The following is a 20,758-nucleotide window of genomic DNA, read 5'->3' as shown; positions in this document are numbered from 1 at the left end:
CCCCCAAAGACAGCTGTACGAGAATCAACCAGGCATATCAAAGGTTTCTAGAGAACCAGTTGCCGGATGTTGACTTGCAACGACAGCTGTGCAGATGCGATGACCCACAACGACAGCTGTACAAGAATCAATCAAAGTTGCCAGATGTACGATGACCTACAACATGAGCTGGTACAAGAACTGAGCAGAGTTGCCAGATGTACGATGCCTACAACAACAGCTGTGAAAGAATCAAGCACAGATGGAGGATGTACGATGATTTACAACAAAAGCTGTCCGAGAATTAACCAGGTAGATCAAAGGTCTGCCAGATCACCCAGTTGCCCGATGTACGATGACTTACAACGACAGCTGTATGATAATCAACCAAGTATACATCAAAGGTTTCCAGATGTACGATGACTCAATCAGCTGATAGTTGTTAGGTGACACGAGGTCTTATGAGAAATGCATGATATGGTAATTCAGAGACTGAATACAATAGCTGATTGTATTCTACAATTACAAACCTACATTCAAAATAAGACAGCATACAATTATAATATCTTGTTTTGAAGCTTAATTGTTTTTATTACGTAAAAAGAGGCTGTTTCACAACAAATGCGATTTTTGTTGCTATAATATTACAAATGCAAATGTTAAGCTTTAATTAAAATGGGCTTTGGTTAATATTACTATTATCTGATATTTTAAAATGTTTTCATTACGTTTTAATGGCATTTTTGCAAAACAATTCTCGCTCGTTCTATTGATGTACTTTGTTAATTAGTCTATTTTCAATGGGGTCCTTACATATTTCTCTCTCTCTCTCTCTAAAACATTACTTCTTATCTAGAAATCAAACTTTCTCTCGCTCTCTCTGTCTCTCTCAAAAGTTATTACTTATATAATGATCAATCTCTCTCTCTCTCTCTCTCTCTCTCTCTCTCTCTTCTCTCTCTCTCTCTCTCTCTCTCTCTCCCTGTTTATCTAGAGGTCAAACTTTCTTTACTCTCTCTCTCTCTCTCTGCTTACCTAGAGATCAAACTTTCTTTACTCTCTCTCTCTCTCTAGGTTTCCCCTATACGTCCACATCCACCGAGTAAGACAGGTATTCTCTCTCTCTCTCTCTAATTCCTTTTCTTATTCCTTAATTGCATTCTTCCTTTGTTTCTCCAGGTTTATTTCCCTTATTCCTTGTACCCCAAAAACAACGGAAATGCTGTCATTTCCTTTCACTTATTCTTTCCATTCTCTCTTGTTTCCCTTTACGCGAATGGAGGAGAAACAGTTGCTTAAGAAATAACGGATGTTTATAGAGAATATATAATAAATATTAGGACTTAAAGAAGAGAGAACAAGTCTACATTAGTGATTTATGGAAAGAATTTTTTTTAATATTAAATCATTCAAAAAAAAACTTCTTTAAAAAAAGTTACGATAATATTTGAAGATTAAGAAAAAAAAACGCTTCTTTGATATGGCAGTTTTTCAAAACTGCTTCTTTGAAATGATCAATACATATATTTTAAAAATTCCTTTTAAAAAATTATGGTAATTTTTAATCATTTTAATTTCTTTTAAACATCTGACACTCATTTGATATTAAAAAAAAAACTCGTTTAATACAAATCAGTATTTTCACGATTTTAAAAGACTATCAGAAAAACAAATAAAAAAATGAGTCGAAGTTTCTTCTTCGGCGCAATCGAGTTTTCTGTACAGCCGCTACAGCGTATAATCAAGGCCACCGAAAGCAGATCTATCTGTCGGTGGTCTCAGTATAATGCTGTATGAGCCGCGGCCCACGAAACTTTAACCAACGCCCGGTGATGGCCTATCCTACAGCGTTGCCAGAAGCACGATTATGGCTAACTTTGATTTTAAATAAAATAAAAACTACTGATTTTAAATAAAATAAAAACTACTGATTGGAGGCTGAGGGCTGATCAACATGTTTGCAGCCCTATGTTTGATGATTGGATTGAGATCTGAGGGCGGACAGAAAAAGCGCGGACGGACAGACAAAGCCGGCACAATAGTTTTCTTTTACAGAAAACTAAAAACACACACTTGTTTGTGTATTACCGAAAAATAACAAAAGTGAAAGCCAAGACAAATACACACACTTGTTTGGACACATCCCCCAAAATAACAAAACTCGAGAAAAAACACAGACTTGTTTGGCTACCTACCAAAACAAACACACTGAAAAAAACACACACACACCTGTTTGTGTATTGCCTAAAAAAAACTCCAAGAAAAACCACAGACTGTTAAGCTACCTACCAAAAAAAAACACACACTTGTTTGTGTATTGCCAAAAAAAAAAACCAAGAAAAAACCACAAACTTGTTTGGCTACCAACCAAAAAAACAGCCAAAAAACACACTGAAAAAAACACACACACACCTGTTTGTGTATTGCCAAAAAAAAAAAACCCTCCAAGCACAAGTAGGACATCAAAGGGTCAAGTGTCCCCCCTACCACCACCACCACCACCGCCGCCGCAGGCAGATCAAATGGCCGCTGCTGCAACTCGTTTGAAGATGTCTCTGTGGCGTCAGATCAAGTTGCAAGGTCGCCAAATGTGTCTGTGGGGTCAGATCAAGTTGCAAGGTTGCAAAGTTGCCCAGCGGTTATTCAACAGCTCAGTGCAACTGAACAGAGAGACTGGCAGGTATCGTTGTGACTCATTGCCGCGTTGGTTGGACCTCCAAGAACTATTGTTTTTCTTTATTTTTATTTTGAATTGAATATAGAATTTAAGCCAAAGGGTAAGCACCGGGTCCTATGAGGTCATTCAGCGCTGAAATGGAAACGGACAATAAGAGTTTCAAAGGCGTAAATGAATCAATTGTAAGGAGAGGGTTGAGGAGAGTAAGATGGAAGAAAAAATATGAACGGAGGTACAGTAAAAGGGACGACAGGGTGTTGCAGCTAGGGGCCTAAGAAGGCACAGGCTGCAAAGAACTTTAAGTAATGCCTACAGTGCACCGCACCTTGGGGTATTTTTATTTCGGGACTTTCAATCGTCTCTAAGAGTAAAAATTTCTGTTATTTCAGTTGTAAAATTATTCTTGAATGGACTTATGATAAGCTGTGAATATCCCACATTTATCTGTTCAACTCCTTTAACTTTAACCTCATTCAAGGAGGAATCCTTTGCCATGAAACTCCTTTAAAAAGAAAGGAATCTTCTCATCAACTCTTCCCGTAGCATTAAAATACTCTGAAATGAAATTATCATAAGCACTCCCACATTTATCAGTTCAACTCCTTTAACTTTAACCTCATTCAAGGACGAATCCTTTGCCGTGAAACTCCTTTAAAAAGAAAGGATTCTCCTCCTTTAATCCTACCAATTGGAGGACATTAAAACAGATCTCCTACCCACAATAATACTCGACATCAGAGTCGGACTTCCTGTGTATGGGAATGGACACCTGGAATGGCACTGGGAATCGCCACCCCGTTCCAGATTCCTGGAATATTGCTTCCAGGGAGCGAAAGTTGTCGGGATGGGAATAATAATGTTGGTGCTCACTTAGGGAGCGAGAGTCGCTGATGAACAAAATGAGAGAGAAAAAGTGAGAGAGCGTTGTTGGAAGGGGTTGGGAATTAGTGAGAGTCAGTTGGCGCTTTTGTGGGCCTTTATTACCCCTCCGGGGGAAGAGAGAGAGAGAGAGAGAGAGAGAGAGAGAGAGAGAGAGAGAGAGAGAGAGAGAGAGTTGCATTTAAAAAGATAACAGAGTGAGAGGGAGGGGTGGTACTTTATAGGTGCAGTGTCGCAGTGTCTTACAGAGAGAGAGAGAGAGAGAGAGAGAGAGAGAGAGAGAGAGAGAGAGAGAGAGAGAGAGAAAGACAGAGATTAGGTTTCCTTTACAAAGAGAGAGATTAGAGAGAGCCATTTCCAAAGACAGAGATTAGGTTGCCTTTACAGAGAGAGAGAGAGAGAGAGAGAGAGAGAGAGAGAGAGAGAGAGAGAGAGAGAGTTCATTTCCCTCAAAACAGAGAGAGATTAGGTTGCCTTTAGAGAGAGAGAGAGAGAGAGAGAGAGAGAGAGAGAGAGAGAGAATTTTTTCAGTCAGAGAAAGAAAGCACCGATGCTTGAAATACTGCGCAAGAATGATCAACTGACACATTAATTAGCAAGCTCCACTGAGTAATGAAAAAAAGATACAGCATATCCAATGCTCGTCCTGATTTTGGTATGAAAAAAAAATACTTTGATCTTCCAGACTCCTATGAATTAATTCGACGAATATTAATTGAATTTCTTTTTTCCACTGGCAAAATTCGACTTGCAGTTCTCTCTCTCTCTCTCTCTCTCTCTCTCTCTCTCTCTCTCTCTCTCTCTCTCTCTCTCTCTCTCTCTCTCATATATTTTTTTTATTTTCTTGGCTCTCTTTCTCTCTCTCTCTCTCTCTCTCTCTCTCTCTCTCTCTCTCTCTCTCTCTCTCTCTAATATAACTTTAATATTTTTGGCAAATTATATTTACAGTTGGTCTCTCTCTCTCTCTCTCTCTCTCTCTCTCTCTCTCTCTCTCTCTCATATCATTCTTTTTCATTTTTTGGCAAATTATATTTACAGGTCTCTCTCTCTCTATCTCTCTCTCAATATCATTTTTCTTATTTTTTGGCAACTTATATTTACAGTTCTCTCTCTCTCTCTAGGAGGGGAGGGGGGACTGCCTTAGTTCAGAGTTCTTAGACAATTGTTAAAAAATGTGAAATGAATTTATCATTTTTATTATTATTATTATAATACCTTGATTACATTACAAAAGGTCACGTAACCTTGACCTCAATACGACTGATACACGCTTAGTAACCTCTACATCAAATGACCTTTTTTATAAATACGAGAGAGAGAGAGAGAGAGAGAGAGAGAGAGAGAGAGAGAGAGAGAGAGAGAGAGAGAGAGAGAGAGAGAATAAAATGATAAACAGAAGAGGGGCTTGAGAGATTAACAATGATTAAGAGAAATTAAATAAGGAGAAAACGAGAGAAAAAATAAAGATTAAAGAACTTTGAAAAGAGATAATAAAATGGTAAAAGAAAGGAAAAAGAGATAGAGATTAAGAGATAAGATTCCACACAAAACGTGGGAAAAAATAAACAGATTAAAGAACTTTGAAAAGTTACCATAATTATGGAAATGGAGAGAGAGAGAGAGAGAGAGAGAGAGAGAGCAAACATCATTTATTCCCACTACGCTATCTCCCCCGTTCATCGATATTCCCATTATTCCCACAATTACCGGGAACGGAGACATTATTCCACTTTCTGCAGTGCGTGGATGTTTCTCAGAGATGTGATGTTTGTATGTGAATGTGAAGTACTGATGTTTGACAGAGATGTGGAGAGATGTGGAGTGATTGATGTTGAAGATTTCACTAATATACATAGAATAGCTTTGAATGTATGTATGTACATGCATACGTACATACATACATACATAATGTCAAAGGTATTATAATCATACATACTTATACACATACATAAATATATATGCATATATATATACATAGCTCTATTACGCAAAACCAATAAGGAATATTCCCCTCTTTACTCTCCCGTTCCCGAAATTCCCGAAATTGGAATTTGCGAAAATGACCAAATAAGAGAAAAGAGTAGATTATTGTCAGAATTATCTCTTTTCTTTATCTCTCTTTCCACAAATGTTTTGGCCAATTCAAAATGAGAGAGAGAGAGAGAGAGAGAGAGAGAGAGAGAGAGAGAGAGAGAGAGAGAGAGAGAGGACTCTCTCTCTCTCTCTCTCTCTCTCTCTCTCTCACGACGTACAACCAATGTAGCGAAGACTCTAACCATTTTTTCCCGTGAAATTTCCAAAGTAAATATTTTATGCCATCGTGGGACGTCAGGAAAATTTAATAAGTCCCGGGACTTGGTCTCTGGGGCTGATACAATATGTCCTGGTGGACTGAAAAGTCCCAAATTTATTTTTTTCGTGTGTCGTGGCTTTTCTTATTGCAATGTTGATTTTTTATATTTTTTCTTTATAGTTTTTCTTGCAGTCTCCAAGGTTCTATTGGGGTTGGAAATGTACAAATATACGGTTCATGTTTTCTTTTATTTAAGTGTACCCTGTGTGTGTGTGTGTGTGTGTGTGTGTGTGTGTGTGTGTGTGTGTGTGTGTGTGTGTGTTTAAAGGACCCAAACCCTTCCTCAAATTCTGGGTTCATTTTTGAGCTCTGACTGGCGAGGTTAAGCTGGTAACCACTGGACTGCAAATACTTTATATATATATATATATATATATATATATATATATATATATATATATATATATATATATATATATATATATATATATACATATATATATATATATATATGTATATGTATGTATGTATATATATACATATATACACACCTATTGTATTATTCCTCTCTACTCTATTGCATCATACAATAACCAACCAACCCCACCCCTAACACCCCCCCACACAGAACATTTTAAAGATTAAAATAAGATTTTAAAAAAATCAATATACTTTAAGGAACGTTGTTTTTCTGAGAAATATCAATTTTATGGATTTTTTTTACCAATTCGAAAATTTTACATTTATTTTGAGAGGTCTTGATAAGCCTTTGTGAATATCTAACATTATTATTATTATTATTATTATTATTATTATTATTATTATTATTATTATTATTATTATTATTATTATACAAAATACAAAGGAAAACGAACTTCATAAATCAACAAACAAAAAAACAGCGACCCCTGCTACGGATCAGGCTGAAAAGAGAAAAAACAAAATATATATATTATATACCTATTTATATTCTATATATGTTTATATATATAAATATATACATAAAAATATATTTATATATATATAAATATAAATAAATATATATACTTATTTTTTCTCTTCAGGCCAATCCCTAGCAGGGGTCGCTGTTTTTGACGAGCCCTTTCTAGGCGTTTCAGACACTCATGATGAACTGATTATTAGTTTTGCTTGTTGATTCATGAAGTCCTTTTTGCTTATATATAAAGTTAAAGTTCTTTTTGTTTATATACATGTACATACATACATACATTCCGTACAAGTTAACATACATAACATCCGAACCACAGTGAATTCAGTCTACATACAACCCACAGCGACTTCAGTCAACGAAAGATCCTTCAGCAGACTGAAAGGCTTCGGCCTCAAAACCCGTACAGTCAGCACGAGAGGGAACTAAGGGCTTGGAAGAGGCCCTTGGCAAATTCTGACGAGCCCCCTAAGGAGATTTGCCCCCTGAATAAGCTCACTGTCCTCGCCACATTAATATTATTATGTTCCAGAATGTGTCAAAGGATGTTTTGGTCAGCGAAGACTTTCAGAGCTTAGTAGGTCCTGCGTCTTTGTGGGTGATTGTCTGTAAACCCAGTCCTGTGTCTTTGTGGGTGATTGTCTGTAAACTCAGTCCTGTGTCTTTGTGGGTGATTGTCTGTAAACTCAGTCCTGTGTCTTTGTGGGCGATTGTCTGTAAACTCAGTCCTGTGTCTTTGTGGGTGATTGTCTGTAAACTCAAATTGTCTGTAAACTCAGTCCTGTGTCTTTGTGGGTAATTGTGGGTGATTGTCTGTAAACTCAGTCCTGTGTCTTTGTGGGTGATTGTCTGTAAACTCAGTCCTGTGTCTTTGTGGGTGATTGTCTGTAAACTCAGTCCTGTGTCTTTGTGGGCGATTGTCTGTAAACTTAGTCCTGTGTCTGTGATTGTCTGTAGAAGCCTTTTAATGAATTTCATATAATATATCTTCTTTTATGTAGATGAAGAAAATTACTGAGGAAATTGTGAATGCTCTAAGGCTGGGACCTACGAGGTCATTCAGCGTTTAAAAGGAAATTGACAGTAAAAGGTTTGAAAGGTGTAACAGGAGGAAAGCCTTTTGAAGCGATTGTTAGGAGAGGGTTGAGGAAAGAAGATGGAAGAAAGAGAATATGAACGGAGGTACAGTTAAAAGGAATGAAAGGGGTTGCAGCTATGGGCCTAAGGGACGCTGCAGCGAGCCTTAAGTACTGCCTACTGTGCACCGCGAGGGGCAAAATACATAATAGTGTCTATGAGAGTCTGGCCTGTGTTTGATTGGGGCTAGAGGGCTGCAAATTGGTGTGTTGATCATCCACCCTCCAATCATCAAACATACCAAATTGCAGCCCTCTAGCCTCCTCAGTAGTTTTCATTTTATTTATGGTTAAAGTTAGCCATAATCGTGCGTCTGGCAACGATATAAGACAGGCCACCACTGGCATTGATTAAAGTTTCATGGGCAGAGGCTCACACAGCATTATACCGAGACCACCAAAAGATAGATCAATTTTCGGTGGCCCTGATTATACGCTGCAGCGGCTGTACAGAAAACTCGATTGCGCCGAAGAAACTTTTTTTATTATTACAGCAGCACTGCAGTTCCCTCCGCACTTCGAATAACAGCAGAGATAATGAACAGTAATTCGAAGCACAGAATTATCGCTAATTTCATTTCTAATTCATCGGAGATTTAGAATAACCCTTTGTCAAATCAATAGGACTCAGATGCATCTGCAATGCTAATTATCATTCTGTTAAAAATGATTTGTTGCTTTTTGTATATTTTGTCAAAACTGGAAATACATTTTTTGTTAGGTTTTCAACTGATGTATCCATAGGGTTTTATTATTATTATTATTATTATTATTATTATTATTATTATTATTATTATTATTATTATTATTATTATTATTCAGAAGATTATTCAAATGGAACAAGAAAAGATTAGAACCTATTCAAATGGAACAAGCTCATCTGGGGGTTCATTAAAACCAATTGTCACAGACAGTGGAATCCGAACCACATTAGGGCGAGAAATAATTTCTATCAAGTCAACTCAATGGCCCCCATCGATGAATCAACCGACTCGGTTTCATCTTCTGAGGTTCAATAATCAATAGTAATAAATAATAATAAATAATAATAATAATAATAATAATAATAATAATAATAATAATAATAATAATAATAATAATACTTACGACGCGACAGCCAATTCTACAAAGGAAATCAAAATGTATGACACACCTAATTCCTGAACGGGTCAAAATACAGTTATAGCAGTGATAAATCTAAGAGTATTTTATCACTACATCACTATATTATTCCCCCCGCCCCTCGTGCGAATGGAAGACACTCCCACGAGGCCAATCTGACACCCGAGTTACACCTTGATTTCCAACTCGAGCTACAACTCAATTTAGCACGTCAAATGTTACGCAAATATCTTATAAACTAACCACAGAATTTTCTTGAAAATAATCTCGTTATGTTTCCCACACCCAGATTACACTGTGGCCACTAATCTAACCAAAACTCAACCTAACCTACTAACCTAACCTAGGGGCATGACAAAAATACCAAGGGGGTGGTACGATACTAGCATACGTCTCGGGAATATGCTCCCAGGAGTGGCTGTGACGTCAGAATGTTTACATTCTGGAACTGTCACCTTCTTCTTCTTCCTTGTTTTAACAGGTAGGATGCGAGGGCAAGAATTGTACTCTCATTGCCTTTCTATCAAGCTGTCCTAATTATTTTCATGATAGGGAATGTGGATATTCAATTATCTACATACATTTAAGTGAAGCTATATTCCTTGTCATAATAATGTTAACTTCCATTAATATTTTTATATGATAGGTAATATATATATATTATTCAATTATCTCCATTCCTTCAAGTGCACCTAAATTTCCTGTCAGAAATGCATCATATTGTTTACAATTTTGATTGTTCTTCTTCTCGCATTTTGCCGCTAGGAAATCGGACACAATTCTGCGTGGGGGAGGATTGTCTGTTGCCATGGCAACGTATCTCAGTGTTTACAGTTTGCAATATGAGTCTTCTTTGTTATTTTCGAAGTAGGAATTGAGGACAGGTGTTCTATTTTGCTTGTGTTACCAGGCTTAACCAGGAGTTATAGGATAGCTAGTTTTATAGGCGGCTAGAGATCTACCTCATTCAAAGATTATATATATATATATATATATATATATATATATATATATATATATATATATATATATATATATATATATATATATATATATATATATATATATATCTTTTATATATAAATCGTTTATGTCAAAAACAGCAAAGTTACTGTTAAAGGAATTGATATAAAAACACATATCGAACGACTAAAACTAAACAAAAACAGAAATAAAACGTAAACAGGAAAGAGAAAATAATAAAAAATAAAAAAAAAAAAACTAAAGAGAAACATCACGAATACTCAGCGAATATTCAGACTTCCATCCGCCCTGAAAAATGACAAATGAATCTCGAGCGAACAATTAGTGTGACGAATATCTACGACGAATATCCGTGCCGAATATTTATGACGAATATCGTCCCTGACGAATGTCTCTGTCGCGACATGGCTCTTCCAATTTGACAATTGTTGTTGGATCATTCATAAAACTGATGATATTATTACTTTTATTCACGCGTGATTCATCGCGTTTTGAATCATTCGGGGTTTGCGAGATGAAAATGCAACGGTTTCTCTTTTTTTTTTTTTTTTTTTGCTGGAGAGAGAGAGAGAGAGAGAGAGAGAGAGAGAGAGAGAGAGAGAGAGAGAGAGAGAGAGAGAGAGAGAAGACTGTATATTTTGGTTGGAAAGTTATCTTTCTATCTCACAGTAATGGAGCAGTGGTCCCCCCTACCACCATCCCTCCACACGTATAAAATAAATAAATGTAAATATAAGAAATTATACACAGGACTTGACACAGAAGTAATACAAGGAATTACATCACACCTAAGAATTACATCACACCAAGGAATTACATTACACCTAGTAATTAAATCACACCAAGGAATTACATCACACCTAAGAATTACATCACACCAAGGAATTACATCACACCAAGGAATTACATTACACCAAGGAATTACATTACACCAAGGAATTACATTACCCCTAGGAATTACATTACACCAAGGAATTACATTATCACCTATCTCCAGTAATGGAGCAGGGTTAATGCGAAATTGCGCAAATGTAATCACATTCTGAAGTGAAGGGTTCAGTTACAGTTACAGTTCTGTAATGCAAGGGTTACATCAACACTAAGCATGTTTGGCTTGCATATTCCATTTGGCACCTCATCACTCTCTTACTCTCACCTCTCTCTCTCTCTCTCTCTCACTCAAGGAATTACATTACACTCTCTAAATGTATTAGGAATTAATAATTATTCTCTCTTTCTCTTAAAAATGTATTGTTAATTAATATTATTTATTATTTTTCTCTCTCTAAAATGTATTAATATTGTTTATTATTTCTCTTTGGCTCTCTCTCTCTCTCTCTCTCTCTCTCTCTCTCTCTCTCTCTCTCTCTAAATGTATTGCTAATAATTATTCTCTCTCTCTCTCTAAATGTATTGTTTATATTAAAAAATATATATATTGTTTATTTTCTTCTTCTCTCTCTCTTTCTGTATTGTTAATATTGTTTATTCTCTCTTCTCTCTCTCTCTCTCTCTCTCTCTCTCTCTCATTTATATATATATCTTTCTATCTATATACAATTATAATTAATATATATTATTTATTCTATATATATATATATATATATATATATATATATATATACTATATATATATATATATATATACACATATATACACACATACATACACACACACACTCAAGTTATAAAAAACTAGAGTCCTGTCATAATGATCCCTTGGGCCTGGCGTTGCGTGATAGAGAATTTTATGTGTCACTATATCTTGCTTGTGGATGACGTTTATGAAGAAACTGCTATGGCAGTTTTTTTCAGTTTTCAACAAAGTTCTTATATACTTTTTTGTCTTCGAGGGGCAGAAGATATTATGCTTTCAAGGTCATTAGATGATTTATTATAAATTCAAAATATATGTATGTATGTGTTTGTATGTATATGTATATATACATATATATATTGTAAAATTTCTAACAGAAGCATCAGTTCCGTGAAAATGTCCTAAATTTAAAGTCGAAACCGGTTGGGATTTAAAAAATATTGCATTTCACATATGGTATATATGTGTATATATGTGTGTGAATGAATTTACAACCGTCCTTTAATACCCAATTCGCTCTACCTCGGAAATAATATACTTTCATATATGTTATACCCAAATGGGAATTTTTTTTTAGTTGGCAATAAGTTCGTCGTCTCGTGGGCTCGAACCACGGAAGACAAGAACCCAGGAGTACAGTGACGCACAGTAAACCACACGGCCATGAAGGGTGGTATAAGTTGATATTGACTCTCTCACCTATAAAAGAAAAAATATATTCTCCACTCAACACCGTCGCAACCTTTTGTTTATTTGGAAAATATCTAATTACCAGTCCGCCTAATTACTTCCTTCGACGACTCTTGACCTGGAAACATATTCTCCTCTGTTCCTTCTGATTCCGTTCGGTTTCTTTCTTTCTCTCTTCTTTATTTTGTTTTTATATTTTCTTCTTCTTTTCTTTTGTCCTCCTTTAATTATTAATTATTTCTTTTTTATGGTCTGATGGCGTTAGCTTCTTCTGCTTCGGTTTTCAATTGTTGGTGTTTTATTTCTCTTTGATTGCGTTGATGACAAAAGAATGCAAATTTATTGGTAATGTGTATGTACGTATGTATGTATGTATGTATGTATATACATATATATACATACATTGTGTGTGTATATATATATATACCAAAATGGCGTCACTGAAATTAACACACCACAACGAATTCTTCGATGGATTCCCACTCTGCACAAACTGGTACTCCTTAAATTACAGGGTACAATAGCTTCGGAATTCTCCCCCAGCTTACGTATTCCCTCACACATCAACCTTCCTTCCTCTACGAGGCAGAGAGGTGTGTCCCGAATTTTGAGGTCAGGACCTTAATTGTTGTTCCTTGTTTTTTTTATATATTTATTTTGGGAGGAAAAGATTTCTTCAGCCCTGGGCAAGAAAAAGGGTAATAGTTCGCCTATCTCGACGACCTTTGGTCCTAAATACACACACAAACACACACATACACACACACACACACAAGCACACACTCACACAAATTAAAATTGTAAATTTTGTGACGTTTAAAATCATAATATATAAGCCTAACCTCGCTAAATGAGCGAAACAAAAGAACTACTTGGCAACTCTTGCCAAGACATAATGCTGTTATGATAATGAGGTAACTTGATTTCCACTCTAAAGAGAAAAAGGAACAGAGAGAGAGAGAGAGAGAGAGAGAGAGAGAGAGAGAGAGAGAGAGAGAGAGATCAGAGACCACTGGTTTATTATGCAGAGACATTTCGATGAGAGAGAGTTCTTTCAAACTCTTTCAAAGAGACATGTCACTAAAAATGTCTTTGTATTTTTTTTATATTTTGATTAATTGGTCACTGGTGTAATAAGATTTCAGAGATTGAATATTTTCTCCTTAGAGAGAGAGAGAGAGAGAGAGAGAGAGAGAGAGAGAGAGAGAGAGAGAGAGAGAGAGAGTCAGGCGAATTCTCATCAGGGTTTTCTGGCACTGGTTTATTACCACTGGTTTATTATGCAAGAGACAGTTCGATGTAGTTCGAGAGAGAGAGAGAGAGAGAGAGAGAGAGAGAGAGGGTATCACACCTTGTTTTTCCAGCAGAATAATTCTGGTCACAGGAAAATTGACAGGAAGAATGACAGGCAGAATTGGACAGGTACGGAGATGTAAATAGTCCTTTGTTGTTATGTCTGGTGGGAATGCATTCCATGGCCGATGCTGATTGGCTGTTGGGATTTGTGGGGGGGGGGGAGAGTTAGGCAATGTGGGCACAGGAGGGGGTATGAGAGGGCACTGACGTATGCCCAGACAGGTGAGAAAGGAAGGGAGACAGAGAGAAGTGTTAAAAGTGAGTAATGAATATGAGAGAGAGAGAGAGAGAGAGAGAGAGAGAGAGAGAGAGAGAGAGAGAGAGAGAGGAATGGTTCAATTCCAGATTTCGCAGGTGTTAAAAGTGAGTAGAGAGAGAGAGAGAGAGAGAGAGAGAGAGAGAGAGAGAGAGAGAGAGAGAGAGAGAGAGATGGTTCAATATTCCGAGAGAGAGAGAGAGAGAGAGAGAGAGAAGAGAGAGAGAGAGAGAGAGAGAGAGAGAGAGAGAGGGGAATGGTTCAATTTTAGATTTCAGGTGTTAAGAGAGAGAGAGAGAGAGAGAGAGAGAGAGAGAGAGAGAGAGAGAGAGAGAGAGAGAGAGAGAGAGAGAGATGGTTCAATTTCATATCAGGTGTTAGAGAGAGAGAGAGAGAGAGAGAGAGAGAGAAACATTTCAACCAGTAATACGACCAAGAACTAAAAAGAGATTGGACACGAGAGAAAATCCCCTTAGGAAGGAAGCCCTATGTCAAATGAATACTGACTATTGACTATTCTTGCAATGGCTGACTATTCTCGTGTTGATATCTATTCAGCGACCTATTCCTTTATTCAGCTATACTGCTCTGCCTACCTGCTGCACTGATAGGAATTCACGGGATCTGAAGTAATGTTCTTGAGGTATTAGGGTTTTACAAGTGGGACCACTTTAAGAACTGGAAGATTATGTTTAAAAACTAAGTTTTATTTATGTTCTAATAAATAATTTTTTGAACGAGGAGACGAAGAGTCAATATGTAAAGAAGATACAAAACAGCAAGAAATGATGGCAATTATAAGGGACCAAGGAATGGGAAGTGTGTCATGACAAAATGTAAACAAACCATCGACTCTTCTTCTTCTTCTCCTCGGCCCTCGTGTTCCAAGAGATCAGGGCGAAGAACCTCGGTGTTTAAACATGCAAATTAACTTCGCTTAAAGACTGTATTACCTGCCCTTTGCAATGATGTTTGTGTAGAGGTGCCTCTCCCGGGAGGAGCGAGGGGTATTGTGGGGCTTTGATGTGCAGAATAAATGTATGAATAAATGCATAATGTATGAGATGTGACGGCAATCCGTTCGGGTGTAAGCTGGGACACCTTTGATGACATTTACGAAACGGGGCGTGTTACGGGGTAATGTAGACGAGAGAGAGAGAGAGAGAGAGAGAGAGAGAGAGAGAGAGAGAGAGAGAGAGAGAGAGAGAGAGAAAGGACACTCAACAAGCATGCATAAAGAGAGTCAAACAGAATTGTGAAATGAGAAAGAGAGAACGGGTGAGGATAGAGAGAGAGAGAGAGAGAGAGAGAGAGAGAGAGAGAGAGAGAGAGAGAGAGAGAGAGAGAGAGAGAGGCATAAACCAGTGTCAAAACGCTTAAAAATACTTTCCCCCATTCATTTCTAAACCAGCGGACAAACTATCCCCTTTTCTTAACCACCACAAAATGCAAACGCATTTCAAAACAAGGGGTACAAGCAAAATAATTTATAAAAAGTTTTAGTAATTAATTATCTCCGACACCGCTCATGCTTATTCCAGAGGCACTTTCCTGAGAGCACCATTAGTCTAAACTGGAAGAGAATGAGACGTTTTATGAAGAACAAAGAGTAATTCTCGAGACTAATTTTTTTTTTAGAGGTCTTGCCTTCGCCAGAGATAAATTAAGATTGAGAGAATGGCTTTTAAGCTGTTATGGAAGCTTGACTTTTAAAAGTTCACCTTTGTGTGAGTCAGTCTGTGAGCTGTTGGGAAAAACACACACACACACACACACACACACACATATATATATATATATATATATATATATATATATATATATATATATATATATATATATATATATATATATATTATATATATATATATATATATATATATATATATATATATATATATATCTTACAATCTCCTTTATCCCCTTATACCTTATAAAATGAAAAAATTATTCATCTCACACCATTACTTTGGAATCTTTCCCCCACCCAGACATACCTTACTTGCCCTGGTAAGCTGCTCAGTCACATTTACATTCAAGTCACCTAGCACAGTGGACCATCCACTCTATCCTAGTAAAGCATAGATTCACTATCAAATATATTGTCTCTCACTCTCATTTCTTTTCAGTTTTGGCACATACACAATCACTATTGAGAATTTCTCTCTTGTTGTATACAATCTTACCTAAACAATCCTCAAAGTGGCACAATTGTCCTGTTTGGAGATATATATATATATATATATATATATATATATATATATATATATATATATATATATATATGTGTGTGTGTGTGTGTGTGTGTGTGTGTGTGTGTGTAAATTTCTGCCTCACATCAGGATCGAACCCAGGTCTTTGGGCTGAAAGGCAAGGAAGGGAGCTTTCGATCGAAAGACCCGGGTTCGATCCTCGTGTGAGCCGGAAACTGATTTCTGTCCCACACGTGACTGTGTTTAATACTTATATATAATATATATATATATATGTATATATATATATATATATATATATATATATATATATATATATATATATATATATATATATAAAATCTCAGTTTCCATAACTCTTATTAACCTATAAGCCATACCGGGAGAGAGAGAGAGAGAGAGAGAGAAAAATAACCCAGCACCATATATCATTGGCCGAGCGTCAAACGCCCTAGAGTTAATTATCAGAAACTGATAATAGAAAAAATACATATTGGTCTTTGTCTTCTACCAATGGATTTGGGGAAGTTCGGATACCGGATTCATTACCTTTTGTCCGGGTCTCATAGTAATGAGATTCTTGGGCATTGTCGAATCAATCTCTCTCTCTCTCTCTCTCTCTCTCTCTCTGTCGTACAAACACACACACAATTTATGATCTGCAATCCTCTGCTTAAGCAATCCACTGACTGCAATGTTTCGGAATTCTCTTCCTACCTGTTATTCCTTTTCTTTCAAGAGAATGAAAGATCCTCCACCTTTATTTTCTCCTTGGTTCATTCGGGCATGGGCAGGTAAAGGGTATTAGGCTGCAGGTCGTTGGGATTTTCTTAAAATAATCACGATAAATTCTCTAGATTTCAGAGGAAAGCCTTTGCTTATATCTGTCATTCTCATCAAGTGCTTCACTCCCATCTCGAGTGGGGTTCCCCAAGGTACCATTCTGTTGCCTCACCTATTTCTTTCCCTCTCCTTTATCAGCGACCTTTCTCATATTACTCCCTCTCCTATTCATGCTTTGGATAATTAATTATCATCTGTTCTCCTTGTTTCACTTCCCTCTTCCGTTGCTTTGGCTCAAACTCCGTTTGATTTAATCTAGTTCATCGCCCCAAACACACCGGGTCCCCTGCCATCAAATTCTACAGTTATGCTTGATGAAAACTGAATTCAAAATCTCTTACTTTTAGTGGGGAATCATTTCAAAACTGTTTGAGACATTACATTGATTAAATTGCTAACTCTGTCTCTCAAATCAGGCTTACCTACTTTACCTATCTAACTTTGTATCTATATACATATATATATATATATATATATATATATATATATATATATATATATATATATATTGATAATTAACAATGGATAAACATTCCTTATGTGAACCTGTCACTAGATCGACAGTATACAATTCACTAACCCTAACAGCAAAAAAAAAAAAAAAATATATATAAAACTATCTCCAATTCTATAAAAAAAAAAAGTTACTGAGGCGTAAATCGTCTTTGTAATAAACTTTCTGAGGCTTAAAAAAAACGAGAAAAAGGTGAAGCGTGTTGCCTGTTAAATTATCGTGGGGGAAATGGGATTCGGTAACCTGGCACCCCTCCGCAGCCCAGGCTCGAAGAATACTTTGCGAAAAAGAAAGGGAGAGATTAGAAAGAGATGCCAATAATAATAATAATAATAATAATAATAATAATAATAATAATAATAATAATAATAATAATAATAAATGAAGACACTTATATCCTGAATATAATGAGTCAAGGGAGCGCATTCTAGTGTCCGTATCTTGCCCAGGGTAGGAGAATGACATAAAATGGCTAAACATGCGTGAGCTCTTCACTCTGAAAATAACCAGACACCTTCTTGTTAAAGGATGGAATTCTATAAGAGGGAGAACACGGAAGCAGGGATAGATTTCCAAAGCTTGGATGAAGAGAAATGCACAACCTTATGGATAAATATAGCAAGCGACCCTAGGAATGAAATGAGGTCAGCTAGAGGTCACAATATGACCCCCAAAAAGGCCGCTGAGTGAGCATAAACATAAAACAAGTAAAAAATGCGCCGAAGCCGCGGCCCATGAAACTTTAACCACGGCACAGTGGTGGCCTATCCTATATCGTTGCCAGATGCACGACTATGGCTAACTTTAACCTTAAATAAAATAAAAACTACTGAGGCTAGAGGGCTGCAATTTGGTGTGTTTGATGACTGGAGGGTGGATGATCAACATACCAATTTGCAGCCCTCTAGCCTCAGTAGTTGTTAAGATCTGGGGGCGGATAGAAAAAGTGCAAAGCCGGCACAATAGTTTTCTTTAAAAGAAAACTAAAAAACCAGATGAAATTCGTCACAATATGACCCAAAAAAGGGCCACCGAGTGAGCATAAACATAAAAAAACAGACGAAATCCGAATCACCATAATATATATGACACCGAAAAATTCAATTGCAATTTGCAACAAAAGGACCAGTAATTAAAGAACAGCAATAAAGGATAATGAGATGCAGAATCAACAGAGCTGATATGAATAGCCACAATGGACAGTTAACGAAGGAATTATGAAATAATAATAACGAAGAGGAATGAAATATGATACGAGAATATTCAGGGGACTTATTTATATGATGAAATGGAAAAATACGTATTTTTATTCAATATCATTTTAAAATATGCCTATAATATATATATATATATATATATATATATATATATATATATATATATATATAATTTATTAAATCAATATTTAAACAAAATAAAAATTATATAATTTGTATAGAAAATAAAAGCCACTACAGACTATTATATAAACACAAAAACATTTGTTTGTTTATACAAAAAAGATAAAATTTAGCTTACACAAAAGTAACAATTATCCAAAACATACATGCACAAACATAATTCAAATATAATTCAGTTAAGACTGAATTTTATTCCTGAATTATATTTGAATACATAATTATATTTTATTATATTTTAATGTTTTGTTATCTGTCATATACTAAAATGTTCTCTTTTTTTTTTTTTTACTTTTCAACAGCGCCCAGACACGTTTGGGTACTGACCGGTGGGCGTGCAGACCTCCCATGCCCGTACGCCCCCAAACACGCCCACGACCAGCCGCTTCTCGTGCTATGGTACAGATCGAGTGATATTATCCCCATATACAGGTAAGGTTCTAATAGTCAGTCTTAAAATGTTAATAATAGTCAGTCTTAAATACTCAACAACAGTCTTAAAAGTTAATAATAGTCTTAAGTAGCTAATAATAGTCAGTCTTAAGTAGTTAATAATAGTCAGTCTTAAATAGTTATTAATAGTCAGTCTTAAGTAGTTAATAATAGTCTTATAGTTAATAACAGTCAGTTAAATAGTTAATAATAGTGTCTTAAGTAGTTAACAATAGTCAGTCTTAAATAGTTAATAATAGTCAGCCTTAGGTAGTTGTTAATAGTCAGTCTTAAGCAATCAATACCAGTCAGTCTTAAGTAGTTAATAACAGCCAGTCTTAAGTAGTTAATAATAGTTAGTCTTAAATAGTTAACATGTTTTTACCAAATCTCTACGGTTAATTATTTAGCTTTTCAATATGTTAAGAGGTTAATGCAACTGGTAAGATAATACCCCCTTTCTTGCCCAGGCCTGAAGAATACCAGAAATGGGTAGAAGGTGATGTTTTAATGTATCAATGGGACATATCTGGTCAATAAGTTGATAAATTTGATGCATCTCTGAGACATTTGGTCAATAAGTTGATAAATTCATCTTTGAGAAATCATTTAAAAGCTTAGTTTTTATTTATTTGTTTTATGTAAGTTTGTTAATATTTATTTTTATCAAAGAAAGGATTGGAATGTCAGTCTAATGCCTTCTACTAGCCAAGGCTAGAATGAGGGAAGTAAGATTTGCGCAAATTATCAAAAATAAAAAAAACTAGAAATTTATCGACAAAATTAACAGAATTATTATAAAACTTGTCAACATTTTTTCTGTTAATAATCGTAATATTAACATTCATTTATATTAAATTCATACTTGTTTATCATTTGCTAACTAAACTAACATTTATAACAGTTGCACTAACATTATGTCAGCTCATCAAGTTATTACTCCGTTGAATTAAAACATGCAGCATTTTTTAATCAAGTTTCATAACATCTGAATATCATATCATTAATGGGAATATTAAACTGATGCAGATGAAAAATATATCAATTCTGTATAACATTTAAATGATTTCACATTCATTACACAGCCCATGGGATTATTCTGCTACGGGATTAATTCTGTATCTATCCAACTCCTCTCGTAATACTTTAATTACTTCACGTAATTATAACCTGATAATTCATATAATTGGAGATTGTCATTCAATCGTGAATATTCCCTGTGAGATATTGCTTTTGATGTGATAATGAGCGCAGCTCATTTGCACAGCAATTAAATCAAAGAAGGTATTTATGCTGATCTCAGTATTGCTTATACTGCAATATGAATAAAGAATGATAATGGAATAATCTTTAGACTTACAATATACAAATATCATAGCTAAATCTAACCTAATTTAACCTCTGCTGGCTAATGTATCTTAAACATTAATTAGGCAATTCT

General features: G+C 35.7%; 1 protein-coding gene across 1 annotated transcript in view; it reads left to right on the top strand.

Annotated features, from left to right (window-relative positions):
• The window catches only part of LOC136856014 (uncharacterized), a 201,699-nt gene that overhangs the window by 97,437 nt on the left and 83,504 nt on the right, over window positions 1-20,758 (top strand). Inside the window, exon 2 of the mRNA XM_067133566.1 lies at window positions 19,188-19,317. Within this exon, the coding sequence (XP_066989667.1) occupies window positions 19,188-19,317 (130 nt within the window). The remainder of the gene's footprint in view (window positions 1-19,187; window positions 19,318-20,758) is intronic.

The sequence above is a fragment of the Macrobrachium rosenbergii genome, chromosome 34, assembly GCF_040412425.1.
Source record: "Macrobrachium rosenbergii isolate ZJJX-2024 chromosome 34, ASM4041242v1, whole genome shotgun sequence".
Classification (NCBI taxonomy): domain Eukaryota; kingdom Metazoa; phylum Arthropoda; class Malacostraca; order Decapoda; family Palaemonidae; genus Macrobrachium; species Macrobrachium rosenbergii.
The sequence above is the reverse complement of the archived record's forward strand: the minus strand, read 5'-3'. Positions and strand labels throughout refer to the sequence as shown.